Source organism: Dicentrarchus labrax, unplaced genomic scaffold (assembly GCF_905237075.1).
Source record: "Dicentrarchus labrax unplaced genomic scaffold, dlabrax2021, whole genome shotgun sequence".
NCBI classification, from domain to species: domain Eukaryota; kingdom Metazoa; phylum Chordata; class Actinopteri; family Moronidae; genus Dicentrarchus; species Dicentrarchus labrax.
The window spans coordinates 11322354-11340894 of NW_026136703.1; the positions used below are offsets into that span (position 1 = coordinate 11322354).

The window sequence follows — 18541 nt, forward strand, 5'->3', positions numbered from 1 at the left end:
TTAAGCACAGACTACAAGAATATCATGGTTTATTGATCATACCGAAATGTCCATATGACACAGAATCAGCAGTAGTCTCATAATGTAAAAACAGAAGCCATTACTAAACACCACTAATACAAAAATAGCAGGCATAAAGATCAAGACAATCGCAAACAAAAATACAGTCTCTGGGAACTCTGATACCTACGTAACAAAAAGTGTTTTCTTGATGAACGGGGAGATGCAGCATTTGAACTTTTCTGATATATTTTATTAGCTCCTTTCAGGCACTTTAGCTTATTATTGTGACATACAGTACACACACACACACACAAACACACAAACACACAAACACACGCACACATATATACAAGTCCAGGATGTGAGATGTGTTGTGAGTTAAGGCAGCTTGGTAATGATTAGTGTCTAAATCTTTACTCTCAAAAACTCACTGGCTTTTATATTGCACTGATTCAAGTCTGTCTTATAAAGCATTCTTCATTCATCACATTATAGATGCACATACAATACTTGAAAATGTTAACGCATAAATACTTGGAGAAGTAGGGATTCTAAAGTAGTACCTTATGAAAATTATCTTTATGTGTAAACCCTTTAAGACCTTAAGTCTGTGAGACGCATGGTAGATTAAAGTCCCTCATATTCAGAACATAATATAATAACATAATATTGGTGTCTTCTTGTTGCAGAGCTGACTAGAACTCCCAGGAGTCCATCCACTTCAGTCCAGCCATGGCGCTGCCTGGCTCGTGTGCCAGAGGACCAGTCATACCATAGGAGAGTGGATGGAACAGGTAGAAACTGACAGAGAAGGCATTACAGTTTATACAAAGTAAAAGAGGAGCTTTTAAGCTTTAAACAACACACTTCTGTTTAGTGTAAGTTATGTGACTGTGGTTAAAGGAATAGTTCAGGACATTTGTAAATGCAACAGACATCAAACACTGATGATACAGCCTATTGTTTACTACTGTTAAAATGTTCCTTCATAGTAATTACTCTGCTAGTCATCTCACCTGTAAAGAACACTGAACAGAAATACCATCTGTCCGACTCTCTGCAGCCAGTCAGAATAAGGTGGGCGGAGTAGCAGGTCAGCGCTTTTCAACAGAATGTCTAATGTAATTCCTGTGAAAAAATAATCAGAAAGCTTTGACCAGAACCCTGTGACCACTACATAATAAATATACTGGTTGTGCAACATGAAAACTTGATTTGGTGATAATCAGGCTCTAAGATTTGAAACTACAGTGTGTAAACAGATAGTGTAACATTGTCATTGACAACAACAACATGACGGCAATTTAGGCCTACATTTGTTAACATTTTGGCAAATTGGCCATTACAGGTAGGCCAAATTAGCTATAACAGTTCCTGTTTGCGGTGCACTCATGGATGTATAGACAGCTATCCCTGGTTTACTCTGACATTGAAGAAAAGTTAAAAACCTGATGATTCTCAGAAGTTCTGGACTTAAAGGTAGTGTTTTTTTATTATTATTTATTTTATATTATTTTTATCCTAAGAAAGTGTAAGTCACACTGAATCTAAAAATGTGTATGTCTATGGGTTCATATCTGACCAGATGGAGTGATTTTTGACGCAAACACTTACACTTCATGTAGCACAGTTGCCTCATGTCTGTCCCTCCGCCCCTCCCGTTCAACTCTCTCTGGTCTATATAATAGGAGGTAGCCAAAATGCAGTGGATTTGGTACCTGTTAGCATGCTGCTGAAGAGCATTGCAGGGAAGTAGTGGTGGTAGTAGAGGACACGGCCCATAGTATAGAAAGGTATATAGTGCAGCAGCCAGCCGAGGAGTAGCAGTCCTCCTTTTCCCATAAGCACAAGAGAATGCTCTAAAACACAGAGAGAAACATTTAAGATAGAACTTTTAATCTCAATCAGTTTTACTCATGCTGCAGCGATGATAAGTCAGTGCAAAAATGTGTGTGTCAATAATCACACCTATTCTCTTTTGGCCCAGTGAGAAACCTCTTTGGAGAGCTATAGACGCCACTGCCACCATGATAATATACAATCCCAAACTGGCCAGGTTCGTCCACCACACCACCTGAAACAGTATTCAATCATGAGCAGGTTAATGTGCATTGCTCAGACAAGAGTGACAACAGGAAAACTGCAGCGAGCTTAAAACTTACAGGGTTCCCCAGCAGGTAAACACGATACTCTGTGTCATTCACTCCAGAAAACCTCAATCCCTTTACAGAAACAAAGAACATTTGAGTTAAAAGTTTTACTATTTATTAGAATTTCCCAAAATAAACTTTATACTGTAGATCACTCAATGCACCTGATAGTTGATGGGCCAATGCCAGGGTTTTGAGTTCATCTCATGGTCTTTAGGTTTCAAGCCACTGTTTCCCTAAAAATATATTATCTATGTCAGTAAATGTTTTCTGATAAAATATATTCTTTCAGCACAGATGAACATATTTTCTTTCTTACTCTTATCATAACAATGTGGGACTCCAGTAAGATCTCCAGAAAATGGGGCTTCAGCACAGACAAACTAATGTTGGGCACTGGCAGAACACACAAGAGCACAAGTACCATGTTGGTTAGAGTTTAACATCATGAAGTACAGAGAAAAACACAGCAGCACAAGGAATGTGTTTAACGTACATTTGGGATTAATATGATCTTCAATGTTCCACTGAGAGCTCGGAGTCTCCTTCAAGTAAGGGCTACAGGTCACCTCCACCTGTTCCCAGCCCCTGAACAGAAACAAAAACCTCTTTGTCTACACACATAAGGAATCTTGAATAGAAACAGAATAGAGTCAGAGCAGAGAAGACTAGTTTTACCATTTTGGGAGAGTCTTGCCAGAGGAGTAAAGCACACAGCCGGTAGCTCGGTGCCGAAAGCGAACTTTGCTACGCAGCACCTTCACCAGGTCGCCCTTCCGACCGCCACACACCTCTACCTGCCACTGGTCGTTGGTGTCACCTGTGCCATTCTAAGAACAGGCCAAATGTGGAGATGTGTTTTAACATACAAATACATAATGACTGTAATTAAAAAATAATTTAATGTTACTAATATAATATATAATATAATATAATAAGGCAATTACCAGTTTAGCATCTCCAGAACACAGTGAAAAGTTATATTCAGTGCAGCTTTATGCTGTGGGCCTACTCACAATGCCATAGCCTGTAACCTGGAAATGTTTCTTGGTCAAAGGGGCCTCATGGAGGTGGCTGTGAAGGTTGCGGGTTGTTCTGATAGGACCAGGAAAAATTGTATTATTGAAAAAAACATGCACAAATTTTGGATTGAAATGACACTGAATCCTTTAAATAATTTAAATTTTTTATTTTACTGTTCTGTGGAGTCATTATCAGGGCTGCCAAATTTATATTATCGTGATATTATCAAAATCGCAATATGGCCAAGTGTAATATCCAAATATATCCAAATTGGGGTGCAAGAATGATCATTCCCACCAATCGTGAATCCTATCACAATCATAATATCTGTCAAAATAAATAAATATTGTGCATCCCTAGTCATGATCCTTACTCTTTGTGCTCGAGTCGAATGATGTCACCATGACGAACCAGATCAGGGGTCCCAGACTGAGCTAAACAGAGAAATAAACAACAGAGACAAACAATAAGAGGCTCATACATCACTTCACTATCACTTAAATGAAAGCTACTGGTATTTCTAAACAGTAAATCAACCCCATCTTCTCACATTCATTATCACCATGTCTGTGAACCAGCCACAAGTTGTTGTAGTCCTTATGGAGATAGGCAGTCACCTGTAAGGAAATAGCAGAGAACACAGTTTATTTAGAATAAATGACAGATATTAGCATGTTTAATTATATTTGAGAATGTTTCACACTCAGCTCTCTTATAGTCTGACCTGCTGCTGCTTTGCCCCCACTCCCTCTGGGTATAAGTGCCAATGAGAGTGCAAATAGCCTCCAGCAATACGGAGGTTTTTTACAGTAATGGTGGAGCCATATGCCAGATCTGCATCAGGAGAACAACGAGATATTGCCTCACATCATAAGGAAACACAAGAAACAATTACATTTAATGTTTGGTTTTTTTGGGTCATTTTAAGTGGTAAAAAGCCACCACACTAGCCAACAGCAGACCTTAGCATAAAAAGAACAATAAGCTTTAATAGAAAAACCTGATATGTTTGTGAAGGCAGTAAAATGTAAGCAAACGTTTAAACCCATCTGATTGTCATCAGTAGTAAGGAATGCCTATATTTCTCTTTGACCTCCTTTTCCATTTTCTTATTAGTGTTTTAGTAAACACAGCTGCAGCGTCATGTGGTTTTATTCACACATGTGTTTGGGACTCACACTCAGGCATGGATGCATTGTGTAGGTTGTTTCCGATTAGACGGGACTGAAAGGCTGAACTGAAGAAACCATCTCCTGGTCCACTGGTGAGAGAAAACAATCATGACTACCCAAAAACCAGATGTCACCACGCAGTATTCTGTGAGATGAGCAGTAATCACACTGTATCTGTAATATAATGATCAGACTCACCTTTTGTTCAACACAACAAAGTGGACTGCAAATATTGTGATGTAGAGGAGGAGGGGAAGCAGGATGAGTCCAACAACCCGAGCCAGGAAGTGCTTGGTGATTTCCACCTGGAGTCAGAAAACACAGTCAAACCTCGAGCATTACTCATCAACTCTGTCAGTTAACCAGCCGCTTACCATTGAGAGGCTTAAGTCTCCCAAAATTCTCCAGAGGTCCCAGACTGTGTTCAGTCCCACCAGCAAGACGACAAACAGACCCACAAACTTCACCCCCAATGCCCCGGCAAGGTTTACACCAGTCAGTACCAGCCACAGCCACCAGGAGGCAGTAAAAGGCCTAAAAACAACAGCAAGCAAGAAAGAGTCAAATGTGTATCTAGTGGACAAAAGCGTAGACAAATTGCTTGTAATTTATGCCAATGTAACACCCTTTAAACATTGTGAGCAAGATTTGTCCTTGATGGAGGATAGACTGATATTGCTATGGGACTGTAACTACAGTAATTTCATCATAGTGATTTATTTCATTTTCTTTCAAGCTATCAGTTAATCATTGTGTCACCTAAATAATACTAATGATAATAATAATACAAATATTGTCCTAAATAAAGACAGACGTCCATCACAAAACACCAAAGCAAGGTCTTAAATCGATTTACTTTGACAGAAGAATCTGCAGTAATCACTTTACAATGGTGTGAGGAGGAGCTGCAACCAGCAGATGTGCAGCATTTTTACCTGACCTAATTTGAGGATAAATTGATGAGTAACTTATGAACTGACTTTAAAATAATCATACATTAACTTACTGTTGACCAACTAATTGATTAATCATCTAATAGTTTCACTATTACATTGCATAGAACAAGATTGAAAAAAACCTATATAAAAGTTCTCAAGGTGTCTTACCTGTATCTCTGCTGGTTGAATTTGACCATGCTCAGTACTGCTGCCATGATGAAGAACATGAGTATGGGATCTAATAGGATGTACTGGGAAATCGTGATACAGCCCGTATCTGTCAGGAGGGTGAAATTAAGCACATATAAAATAATTCTCCGTATTACAACCAGATCATTGCATCCTAATAGGCCTTTTGTTGCACTGAATGATATGACATTAAAATTCATTCTTATGGTACAGGATACTCCTCATATTTATTAAAATAGCCGTTAGTAAGATCAGTCAGAGAGGCATACAATGAAATGAAAAGAATGGCTTATTTGGAAAATGCATTGGGAGGTAGAGTAGTTAGTGTATTGCAACTTTAACATGTCTTTGAGTTGTGCAGCCCTTTCAAACAGATGGTGACTCACCAAATATGAGCAGGGTGGCAGTGATGAGAGCAGCAGTGTGAGACTGAGACAACTCCAGCACTATGAGGTAGGCAAAGATTGGGAGAAAGGAGCCTAACACGGCACAAAACTGCAGGGCAAGAGGCAGGACAGACACATCAGCAGCCTTAACATCTCTTGTCCTTTTAAAAGTCATGACAAGATCATATGTCCTATATATCAAAATTGTTCATCAACAAGAAAAGTGGCATACCCCTCTCATCCCCCAGTAGTTGTGGTGTTCATATTTATCTCCCGGTTTTATAAAAGGAAAGGTGCCATCATAACCCGTCATGTAACCAGCGAGGCCTATCAGCATCTGCAACAGAGTAAAGGAGGTCAATACCCATACTAGAGAGGTTTCCTTGAAGAGAATTGAGCCCACACAAGAGGGATATTCTCACTTTTCCAAGAGGAGGATGGACATCAAAAAAGAAGGTCCTGTTGATGTAGTAGCTCCCCATCTTTCCAAAGTGTGTCTCATCCCAGCTGAAACACCAGAAACAGTCATCGTGTAAAAAAATAGCTCACCAAGTTGCACAAAATCGACATCCATTTGTGCAGTTTATTTGAACTCACCACACATGAGGGGGCTCTGTTATCTTGTAGAGACGTGTAGAGAAGGACAGCCCCACAACCAGCATCAGCAGCCCTCTGCTGGGGGGTTCGTTACTGACAACTCCTCTGGCCGACCACTCAGCAGATGTCCCATTTGAGGACTGGGTGTCATCTTCTGACAAACTGCTTTTGTCCTTTGACAAAGGAGTCGATGGGGTCTTTTCTGAGGTGGGAAAGATTTTCCTGTTTCGTAGTGTTGAGGTGTCCCCTGTTTTGTTCCACTGTGTTATGCATTCTTCCTTTGCCATTAGGACGTAAAACCTAACGTTAGAATAAAAATGACCAGAGCCCCTTCCAAGACGGGCAAGTCTAATATCTACAACACTACCTAATCATATCATAAAAACAGCTTGTTAATAAGTGATATCTAGATGATGTGTAGTTGTGCTGTCTCAGACTACATTTAGATATTAACTATATTTAATGTTGGAGCAGCAGGTATCAGCTCTCAGTATCTCAAAACAGGCGGTATTGACAGTGAATGTGACACCCTTCCAACTCAACCAATTATCAGACATAATATTTTGTTACATTGTCGCCAAGCTGTTGAGACATTTTCATCGAAAGCATACTTATCCTAGCTTGATACAAGTATCCACTTGTACAATGGCGGCATTTAAAACAACGACCAACTGCTAACTCTATCTCTATCGCCTCAAAGGACCGTTTTATTACTCAGAGATTTACATTAGCAACCCACATACTGTTAATGTTAGCAACACAGCGAGAGCACGAGAGGTTGTAGCTCGAGTCAACGAAACACGTATGAAGCGAAGTGGTTTCTGGGAGGTGTATTCCGCTGGGTTATGTCTTTGGGTATGGTATCGCAGGGTAGACACAGTTTCCCAGAATCCTTCTGGGATATCTCCTCTTCTCCGGTTAGCCAATAGGAAAAAAGTATGGAAAAGCTGGGAAAGATGAGTGTTGTGCAGATCTATGTGGCCACTAGAGGGAGACAGAGTATAACAAAATATTTTAACGCTCATTTCTTTTCTTTCTTTTTTAAAAAAAATGTTGTTTATGACATTTTGTTAATACATGTTTTGATCGGCATTTCCTGTCCCCAGACCTATTTATAGTCTGTTCTCTTGAGGATATAAAGTCTGTGCCTCATACCAAAACACCAGTCAATGATAAACTAACTGCATTTGCTCAAGTAATGGAAGTACACATTTGAGGTACCCATTTTCTGTTATTTTCTATTGATGTAATAATCACAGCATTTTATAGGGAAAATGTTGTACTTTTTACTGCACTACATTTTTGGCAGAGCTACTTTGCAGATTCAGATTTGACACTGTTGCATAGATCATGTGATATACTGTGATAGATCAAACTAACAAACAAATTAGCGCTGCCTTTACTCACTGTAATATTACAATCATGCTTACATACTAATGTATAAAAAATATACTTCAATAATCCAATAATATTAGTATTTACTAAAGGTATTTATTCTGCTAATATATCAAGTAAGGACTGAAGTACTGAAGTAAAAGAAAGTAGTAACACTGCTTTTACTTAAACAATATTGTGCCAGTAATCCATGTAGCCTACATACCTGCACCAAATTGCTCAAGAAGTACACTGCTTGGTGTAAAAATGCCATCTAATGCCTTTATTACAACTAGTAGTCATGTTGTGCTACAAATTACAGCTAACAAACTTACTTCTCTTGTTTTATTACAAATAACAAACTTACACATAGTAACTGCAAGGTGTGTTGGGTGGTATTTTTCAGAGTAAATCACCAAAGAGATTGATATTTTTAAGTTTTTATTTCGATGACTGATAGTGATTACAGTCAAGAGGTAAACAAAATGAATGAGCATGATATTTCCAATGACCACAACTTTACAACAAGACATTTATCTCATGTTATTTGCGGTTTTGAAAGGCTTTAAATATTCCAACTTTGTCCTAAATGTTAGACCTCTGGTCCGGTTCAGGCGATGATTCAAAGAGCACAGTAAAATAAGTGAACATCAAATTGAAACATTTGTACACCTGTAGGTTTATAGGTTATGAAGGAATGGGAAGGGCAGAAGTCATCAACTTTAGTCATCTTCTAATATTAGAATTAGACTTTTATGTTTCTGTGCTGCTGAGATTTCTTGAAAGAAGTTCAGTCCATTAGACAGATAATGCCATTATTTCTAAAAACCTGGATACAAAAGACAGAAAGGTATGAGTGGGAGTTTAGAAACCAAATGAGTAGGCTGATACTGTCTGCGATACATTCATGACATTAAGGATCCAACAGGGACTAAAAGAAATAATGTTAACAATACTAATATCTAGCCATAAAAGTGTGATGCACAGAAGTTGGTGCTTGCATTTCAAAAGCATTGTCTCTGTAATGAACTTGAAGAGTTGAAACTTGAAATGTCTGTAATTAGAACAGTGCTGCCACTTCCAAAAAATATATTTCATTGTCTGCTCCACAGGGCAGGGTATACACACAGTTCCTCTGGTACAGTGTCAGCCACTCTCCTCATACATTAAAAGGTATGCTTTAAAAGACATTTTTACAGACATGTATAAATCTACAAAGCTATAATGCCAGATTTTCTTACATTTTATGCTTTATGTCAGACAAAATATTGGTTGCGCTATAATGCATTAAGAGAATATGTAACAAAAATAATACATAGTACTAGATCTGTACAAAATATACCAAACCTCTCCAACGAAGCCTTTGTCTTTACATGCATTCAGAGATGCACACATGGGAATGGTCTGATGTGAGATCTGGGATACAATTGCATTGCAGTTGAATGTAAAATCCTTTTGCCTGTGTGACACTGGTACATAAAACCAATCTTTCACTTTAAGCAGTGACACTTGTGGATCATTTAAACTAATTTACCTTCCTGTGGTTTCAGAAGTTAGGCTAGAACCTAGAATCAATGGTACATATGGTTTTTACAGTAAAAGTATAAAACAAGTTAATACTGTTAAACAGAAAAAGAAGAAATCGGGATCAGCAACTCAGAGTCCATGTTTTTCATTGCTGGTATTAAGATTGTAAAAGTGGTGTCAAACAGAGGAAGGCAGGTTATACCTATTGCACCTTTTTCAAAACATTACATAGATCATCATATACATCTACAGTCTTTCCAGGTCCATGTAAAGGCTGACGTTTTTAATGTGTAGGTCTGACTGTGTTGACTTCCCAGTTCTTGGTCCAGAGATTCTTCAGCTCTTAGTTAATCTTGAAGAATACAAAGGCAGCTGTGGGAAAAGTTCTCGCTTGGATTTCTGATGGTTTGTCATCCCTGGCATCCATTTAGTCCAAGGTCAATGCTAATTACAATGACTGAGCGAGATAATATTGGTGAGAGGGTTTGACAGTGAAGCACAAGCTGATTTATGAGTGGCTGATTTCTTATGACGTTCCTTCTTTCTTTTACAAAATACATTTACTAACTCCCCACACTGTCTCTGAGGTCAATTGGCGTGACGAATAAAACAAGGGAGGAATCAAGTATGCCCTCTGAAATAGGTTGCTTTCTTAGTTTGCAGAGGCCCGTCATGTAAATGAAATAAATAATACAATAAAAAGAAAAAAGTGAAAATAATGCGGAAAATATGTCGGCATATCAAATTGCCAGGGGTTACTGAATAAAAAATATCAGTCCACAAATCCCTTTAAGGCAAATGGATATCTGCTGAATACTAAATCCCATGTAATACATTCACTGCACAATTCCTGGTCCTCTTGAGTGTGTATGAGGGGGTCTGCATGTGTGTCGGTGCTGAATGCAAGTGTGTGTGCTTTTTGTCTGCGTATGTGTGAGTGGTACATAGGGAAAGTTTGGACGTCTCAGCGTTACTGTTGGAGGTTTAGTGCCAGGCCCTTGGGGAAAAGGGCAGAGGGGTGTAAGGTGATCTTTAAGGGAGCAGGAAAAGCCAGCGCTCCAACAGTCACTGTCTTAGTTTCCTGTCTCCCCGAGCTCGGACTCTGGGATCGCCGGGATGCATTTGTGTGGCTTGGCAGAGGCCACGAAGCCCGGCAAACAGGTGCACTTGTACGATCCCTCCGTGTTGGTGCACTGCCCGTTCTGACACAAGGGCACCTTGTCGCTGATGTCCTCACATTCGTTTATGTCTGCAGGAAAAGGAGATATGGCGAGTTAGTCGGCAGGGAGGTTTCACAGCTGAAACAGCTGCCTGCGCCACATCTGCTGCTGAGTGGCGGGACGCTGGAATGTTAAAGTAATTCATACTTCTGCTTTCACTTTAACTTCGCTTCCTTTCTTCCTCCCTCCCTCATTCTTCCTTCATCTGTCCCTCTCCCTCCTTCCTTCTTTTCTCCCCCCTTTCTTCCACGCTCCCTTTTTCCATCCTTCCTTGCTTCCCTCCTTTCTTTCTTCCTTCCTGTCCTTTTTCTTTCCTTCCATTTCAATTAAACTTTTCTCCTTAAACCTTCCTTCCTTCTTCCTCCCTCCCTTCTCCCTTCTTTATCCCTTCCTCCTCTCTCCACCTCTCCCTTCTTGCTGTCATTCCTTTCTTTATTCCGTCCTTTCTTCCCCCCTTTCTTTCAGTTTCAAAAGTTGACCTTGGAAACAGCCGCTGTCAAAGCTATCCCCCCTTGATGTTCATTTAGTAACTGTTCTGGAGCTTTCTATCAATAGCCCTTGATCTTCATCAGTTGACTATCAACAAACTTTGAAAGTCAACTGTTTAACTAACATTAAAACAAGAAATCCTAAAAGTTACCATTCTACAGCTTCAATGATTAGCTTAATCGATTAGCCGAACAAACATAAGAATGAATCAGCAACAATGATTTATTAATATTTGAAGTCAACATGGATATTAAATTTGACTATTTGCTGCTTGTCTTTGTCTTACATTAGAGTAAATTATATTATAGTTAATTTAATCTTTTAGGGGTTTTGGACTGTTGGTCAGACAAGACCAGATGTTTGATTTGACCAAATGATAAATCATGAAAATAATTGGAAGATGAATTGATAATAAAAATAATCATCCTATACAATACCCTGACAACTTGACAAACTGCATGTGCTGATAAAAATCATGTGATCAAAAGCTCCACAGCAGCTACTAAATGAACCTGGAGATGGATTGTTGAAAACGTTACGCAATCTTCTGAGCAATAAACAAATGTGTTTAAATTCGTTCCACAAAAAGTTCACATTTGGAAGTACAAGGTTTTCACTCAGCATTCAATGAGATAGTATGCATATGTTGCATAAGATCTCATATTGTATATCTTTAATCAAACATGCCGTCATGTTGCGTGTTGGTCGGATGGGATGTGAACTTGAATTCCCAGCCATGTTGAGCGCTGAACTGTTCAGAATGATGGTAAAATTAACAATGCATTGGATTACGTTTCCTTTTGGCCATAAAGTGATTTTTCTTTTCCCCTTTTTCGGCACGGGAGGTCTGATTGTCATTTCACAGCAGTCAATCTCAAATGACCCTTCTTCTGTTTATGTCATGTTCTGCTGGGGAATCGCTAGTGGTGATATTTATGAAAGGAGGCATGGCACGAGTTGCACAGCTCCCACATGTTTCCACAGTGTCGGAATTCAATCACTTTCCTTGGGAAAATGTCTGGCCTTGGAGCTGATAAGCTTGTATGCAGACAGAATATTTTAATCATAGCATTTCATTACAAGACAGTCTCACTTTCTTACAAAACAAACAAAGTACACTTAAAAGATATAATATCTCATGTAATACACAGAGTGGCTAAGATTCAAGGCCTCCTTACTCTTGGCGGTGTGTGACTAGGGAATTTCAGACCAAAGGGTAACACACGGTGGTTTTGAGGAGTACACTGCTTTCATTAGATTCCCATAAAATATAACTTAATGCAAGGTTGTTAAACTCAAAGCTTCTCCTTGAGCTTGATGATACACTGCAAGTTACCTCACTGAAATGAATCCAAGACCCGGTTCCAAAAGGCTTAAACCTGAAAGGGGGGTTCACTGCGGTCTGATTTCAAGATTCAACACCATATTTTGTAACCAGATTAAGTGATTGATTCCCTCGATGCTAGAAAGTCCCTGAATTTTTTTTACTTGGAACACGTGGAGTCTAAATGTGGGTGGTCTGTTGAGAAAGATATAAAAGATGCTGGGGAAAGAACCCACCTATACAGGCCATCTTGTTTAGATCAAATTCGTAACCGTCGAAGCAGTCGCAGGTGTAACCCTCTCGTACACGAACGCAGCGGCCATTTTCACACCCGTTCAGGATTCCACATTCTTCTGCTCGGAGACCCTCAAAGGCGCTGTGGCGCTCTGATAAGACACAGATATATGTAAGAAAACACACGTAAAAACACCTTGTGATGCTGTTATTGTTAAGAAAGATCCTCGTTCTTTTGTTTTCTACATTCTAACAAGGAGGTCAGAGGTGAGTTTACATCCTCGAGCTGGTGGGAATTATCACAGTGGGATGGTGTCCCTAATCTCTATGCCGCCTTAAATCCTGCGAGTGTAAGAACTTCACGTGCTCAGAGGTTTCCTCAAGTATATAACCAGGTCAGTCAGCGGAGGGTAAATCCATTTAAACTGAGCTAATAGACCTCTTTTGGGGAGGGGTTCATGTACCTTTCCTAACTATAAAGTTCATATTCATTATAGTTACATCCATATACATAAAAAAAACAATTTACTGAAGTACTACACAGGTCACTAATTACTTTGAAGCCAATATGTATTACATATAACGTTTGATGAGCTTATAAATTATTGTGCTAAGCTACTGAACAATATTTTACATAGAATAGTTAGCCCAGCTGCAAAATTAAACTTAAACTTGCAATAACAGTTTTTTTTCAGCCCATGCATGTTGCAATTTGTCTAAGCATTTGCAATGAAATTGTGGGAGAAAGTGGAAAAAAGTCAGTGAGTAAATTAGCTGAAACTCAAACTAACTATAAAGCAGATTTGATCTCTGTTAGAGCTTCACATTGTTTTTACATTGTCATTTGACAGTGTATCAAATATTAGCTGCTTTAAGGGAGAGGTAATACACGTATATAGTACTGCTTGAATAACAATAGACATTGTCTACGAAGGACGCATATACCCACCTTCATAGGAATCCACCGGTTGTGGCTGGTACTCCCGTGGTCCGGGGATGGGGACACGGACAGATGGCTGTTGAACGCTGTAGTCGTTGTCGTTGAAGAGAGGATCGCTCTCAGGAATGTCATAGGGTGCTGCAGGGTTGCCATAACTGTCAAAGTATGGATGAGCAAAAGGCCCCGCAGGATCCTCTGGGCCCTCAAGACTGTACTCATATCCTGGCCGCTCTCGCAGACTGTCTGAACCTCCTCTCCGAGCCAGGTTGCACATTATTGCGTAGTCCTCTAAACACAGCAGCACACAGAGCAGAGTTATATTTTGGATATTAATAAGAGTTTTTGTGTCAATATAAAGACAGGAGGTATTGAACAGCGTGTCCTATGTGCCCCCTGCTTCTCACCAGAGTCTTTCCTGGGACAGAAGGCACACTGTCCACTCCAGGCGATGCCGTACAGGCAGCAGCATTCAGTGTATGTAGTTCTGCGGTTCTGGAGAGGTTCCGAACACATGTTGTGCCCCTCCAGACGCTGCCAGCAAATATCCATGTGCACATCGTGATCAGGCTCTAGAGTTTCTGGGAAATAGAATGAGGAGGGATTTACAAAGAGGCTGAGAAAAAATGTTGAAAAATGTTGATCACTCCCAAAGCCCAAGGTGATGTCCTAAAATGGTAGGATCTGACCACAACCGAAAGATATTCAGTTTACTGTCAAAGAGGACTAAAGAAACCAAAAACTGTTCACATTTGAGAAGCTGAAATCAAAGAATTTTGAATTATTTTTTTAAAAAAATGACTCAAAATGATAATAATAATCAAAATAGCTGGCAATTAATTTATTGGTTGAAAACTAATTGATTAAATGACTAATTGTTACAGCTCTACTCTAAAGCTCTAAACACTACCTAATTATTACAAGCAAGGAAAAATTCTACCACTGTGAACACTTCCATTTAAAATGTTGTCACACCTTCTGTGGTGTTGAGGCTGATGCAGCGCCGCCGTGTGCTGTCCAGGACTAACGGAGGGCTGCAGAAACAGTGGAAAGACCCGGCCGTGTTCACACACGTTCCATCCTCACAGTCATTTCCAAATCCACACTCATCATAATCTAAAAACACATTCATAAAGAGAAGCAAAGACATCACAATATGAAGAAATCATAATTCAGAATTGGTTATAATTATTAGGGTGCAACATTAATCATTTTAATCATCAATAAAAATTCATTACATTACAGCCTCTGAAGACCCTTTGAAGAGATTTTTTACAATGTGTCACTGAATCTTTTCTTTTTCTGCATAAAATGGTGGATTGCTGGAGGGGCATAGTGGTTGAGGATGCTGGATGGATGTAGTGCAAAATCAAAATGTAGGCTAAAAGCAATTAGGTTTATGGGAAGTGTAGTCTTCATAAGATGCAGCCAAAACACTGGCATGAGAGGCGACCAATCATCTTCAGTTTCATTTGATGAAATACCTACATTATGATGTTTTCAAAAGTTACATAACTAGAAACACATGTCATTTCTTACCCACACACTCAAGCCGGATGTTGTCATAGTAGAAGCCACTGCGACAGTAGCAGGTATAGGCAGCGAAGAAATTTGTGCACTGTCCGTTCTTACAAATGTCTGATCCAAACATCTCACACTCATTTGCATCTGAGGGGATAGAGAGATTGGCATCTTGGTATTACATAAGAGAGATGGAAAGTAACAGCAGTCAAAACCCTAACACTATTTCCTGTGTTCACTCTTCTTGTAAGAAGCTGTCAGGACAACTATGGTTACAGTAATTAGCCAGGTATGCAGGCAGGTATCCCATTAAGGCTTGGCCTTGTAAATGTAGTGAGGGATTATGTCATTCTATCTGGCTTTAAAGGTTTATGCAGGTGGAAATAAAACAGGCTGAGACTGCACTTTTCTGTGCCAATGTAAAGTTCTGTGTGGAGTGAAGCCATAAAATCTCAGGGATATCAATACAATCAGTTAGTATGTATGAGAGAGAGAGAGAGAGAGAGAGAGTACCTGTGTGGTCGCTCAGACTTTGTTCGGAGGAAACTGGCAAGGATAACAATCCACTGCCATGAGGACACAACTGTTTGTAATCATCTGGAAAATAAAAAGTGGCTTCATTAATGTAATTGAAGATGCAAAAAGAATAAAAACCACACAATAAACAAGGCAGTAAATAGTAGTAATAATAGTTGACTTTCTTCTGATATATCACAATCTTTTTGTACCTCTTCCTGGGATAGGACAGGTGTGGATCTCGCAGTTGTCCCCCCAGCCTGCCCCCACCGTGCAGCAGCACTCCTGCTTGGTGACGTTTCGAGACAAGACGTTGTCGCAGAAGTTGGCGCCATTCAAGTTATAGTAACACTCTTTCCTCTCCTCAGCTGAGTGAGTGGACGGGAGGAGTCGAGTAGCGGGTTTCGGGGAACTATCAGCTGTAGCTGAACAAAGAAAACAGTTCTTTAGGCCCAGCGAGGTCAGAGGTCATGGTTAGTTACAGGAAAGCACCTGAAATTCAGGAGTGAAAGTGCTCACACATAAAACTTAAATCTATTTATATTGAGTCAGGATGTCACAGTACATAAAGTTACAGTAAATCCTACATTTGAGCGGTACATCATCACACGGTAACACTGCTCTTCATCCGTCAGTGTGTCCACATGCCTCCAGCAGGTAGTGCATTACCCTCGCCTGCCACTGCTGAGCCTGCTCATTTGTCCAAAGGCATGGGCTCAGGCATTTCACTGTTAAGCTGCCGGCTTAGCCAAATGGAAACACTGGCATGTGAGTCAACACACCATTCATTCTCACATGATTGATTAACGCACGTCAAAAGCAAACAGCGGAATGTGGCAAAAAGGTACACAAAGGCATAGCTGGGGTTTAGTGCCCAGGCAGAAGAAAAAACATCCCCGCTGAGGGCGCGCCGCTTAATAATGTAAATACGGCCAATTCGTGTACACATACGCCTATCAAGCTGGGGATGTGATGGTATTTCCATGACTCAAAGGGCCTTTTCCATCATTATGATATTGCAATGCATTGCATATATGTAACCTCTGCACTTAAGATGATTTTAGCACCGAAGAGAGAGATGTGTCTTAATGGCCAATAGCTACACCTTATCCCTGTTTGTCTTGGTAAGGAAATGGGTTTGTAGTAACTAGGCCCTTAGGGTATTTACTTGGCTCTTCTGGAGGAGTTACTTCATCACTCATTCGAGGGATTAGGCTAATACACATTTTTATAGGCAACCCATCCAACCATAACCTTATAAAACAAATGGAAACAGCCAGGTCAAAAGATACTCTAGATACTACAAGAGACGCGGAGTAAGTCATGTCCACCTCGTCACCCTTGTTGTTTGGATAATGAGAGACGGCTCATTAAATCAGGGAAAACTCCGTCTCCCAATGATGGGATGGAGAATTAAGTCCTGTGAATCACTGTGAGTGCTAGCCCTGCTCTATTACCCAGGGAGCGGCACTGGCTGGTGATGGGATCAAATTCCTCATTGTCGTTGGGGCAGATGCACAGGAAGCTGCCATCGACGTTCTCACACAGGGCCTCCCCGCACAGCGCCTGGCTCATCTCGCACTCGTTCATATCTGAGAAAGACAGGAGAGGAGGGCGTGAGGTCAGTAAAGCGTCAGGCACGTACACAAAGGCATGCGCTCAGCAAGGTCGTGGCAAGGTCAGACAAAATAATCTTTATCATCACGTTATTTGGAGAGTAATTCATATCCAAACGACAGGGAAGAAAGCATTCATTAGTTCTTTATTTATTCAGTTCTTTGTAGTGATTGATTCCCTATTGATTTTACATTTGTTTGTATACGCTAAATGTGTGCAATGAATCTCTCAATACTTGTGGTTCTTAGCACCGAGCCTATTGGTTCCACATTGAAGATGTAAATCTTTAAAAACTTCTATACTTTCATTTTCAAAAAAGGTTAAATAATTTTCCTAAAACAGATGGGCACTGTAGTTTTTAGCAAACATTACTCAAACAGGTGTAAATAGAGCATTCATTGGGTACTTCTATTTACAAATGTGGTGCTCTTGTGAGTATTTACATCAACAGGATAGTGTTATGTGGGATTGACTCGAACTAAACTACAGTGCCCATGGTTATCGAGGAAAGTACAACAGTGTGGATCACTGATGTGTTTTTAATCGTTTTTGAGCAACAGTGGAACTGTATGGCTTTGGCTACACAGGAAGTACTTGTTGATAGGATTGACTAATTGTTTTGTTGTTTTGTTTTGTCTTTCTTTTAAGCAGTAAAGTACAATGAATATTTATTGGAAAGCAGTTACAGACCAACACATTTGCTCATATCTCCTGGTGGGTTGGCGTAGCCTTGGTCACACTGGCAGCGGAAGGAGCCATCTGTGTTCTCGCAGAAGCCGTGGTTCCCACAGATGGTTTCATTGACACACTCATCAATATCTGCAAGGCGAGAGCGCACAGAGAGGTGAGCATAACATTAATATTTACAGTGCCGCTCTGCACAATAGAATTTCAAACTGCCACGGTAAACACTGTGCTGCTTTTCCAAAATAAACACCACTATCATTTTGACCTTACAATAACAACAGAAATCACTGCCATCATAACATGTCAGAAAGGGTGTACTGATTAGACGATTCATTAAAAGGCTTTTCGAACTCTGATGCTTGTAAAATAATTCAGGGAGACTTTCTCTATGCATCAGCGCAGTGACATCGGGCGTAGTGTGAATCTGGAAACAGCAAGTGAATGCTTGTCGGTTGTGTCAATAGAGTGAGAAGTGACACGTAAGTCACTGAAATGTTGGCAAAATGTAAGAGGCAGAGGAGTTTACAGCATTCAGTTGGAGAAACATGACTGAGAGTTCAGGATTTGGCATGAAGAGATTCTTTGACAGCCTTCTGACAAAAATTGCTTCAATCCGAATCAGAGTTTTATGTGTTTA

At 40.0% G+C, this 18541-nt stretch overlaps 2 protein-coding genes across 5 annotated transcripts in view; both read right to left on the minus strand.

Moving 5' to 3' along the window:
* Positions 1 to 12: 12 nt before the first annotated feature.
* pomt2 (protein-O-mannosyltransferase 2) lies at positions 13 to 7271 on the minus strand. The gene is made up of 21 exons (XM_051395925.1): positions 6459 to 7271; positions 6284 to 6368; positions 6094 to 6198; positions 5862 to 5970; positions 5455 to 5563; positions 4723 to 4882; positions 4547 to 4653; positions 4355 to 4437; positions 3901 to 4010; positions 3727 to 3793; positions 3550 to 3610; positions 3170 to 3248; positions 2832 to 2983; positions 2650 to 2741; positions 2473 to 2549; positions 2318 to 2389; positions 2166 to 2225; positions 1972 to 2077; positions 1722 to 1862; positions 1020 to 1131; positions 13 to 804 (listed from the first exon to the last, which is right to left on the minus strand). Exons 1-21 carry the CDS (start codon positions 6743 to 6745, stop codon positions 699 to 701), a joined length of 2280 nt encoding a protein of 759 aa, XP_051251885.1. The 5' UTR covers positions 6746 to 7271; the 3' UTR covers positions 13 to 698.
* Positions 7272 to 8260: 989 nt separating this feature from the next.
* Positions 8261 to 18541, minus strand: part of LOC127361493 (latent-transforming growth factor beta-binding protein 2) — an 81555-nt gene continuing 71274 nt past the window's right edge. For all 4 annotated transcript variants that reach the window (XM_051396169.1, XM_051396168.1, XM_051396167.1 and 1 more), the window contains 10 exons: positions 17908 to 18036; positions 17058 to 17192; positions 15813 to 16025; positions 15598 to 15681; positions 15103 to 15231; positions 14539 to 14679; positions 13971 to 14144; positions 13576 to 13854; positions 12629 to 12778; positions 8261 to 10608 (listed from right to left, as the gene is read on the minus strand). In XM_051396169.1, coding sequence (XP_051252129.1) covers positions 10433 to 10608; positions 12629 to 12778; positions 13576 to 13854; positions 13971 to 14144; positions 14539 to 14679; positions 15103 to 15231; positions 15598 to 15681; positions 15813 to 16025; positions 17058 to 17192; positions 17908 to 18036 — 1610 coding nt within the window. In that variant the 3' untranslated portion in view covers positions 8261 to 10432. The remainder of the gene's footprint in view (positions 10609 to 12628; positions 12779 to 13575; positions 13855 to 13970; positions 14145 to 14538; positions 14680 to 15102; positions 15232 to 15597; positions 15682 to 15812; positions 16026 to 17057; positions 17193 to 17907; positions 18037 to 18541) is intronic.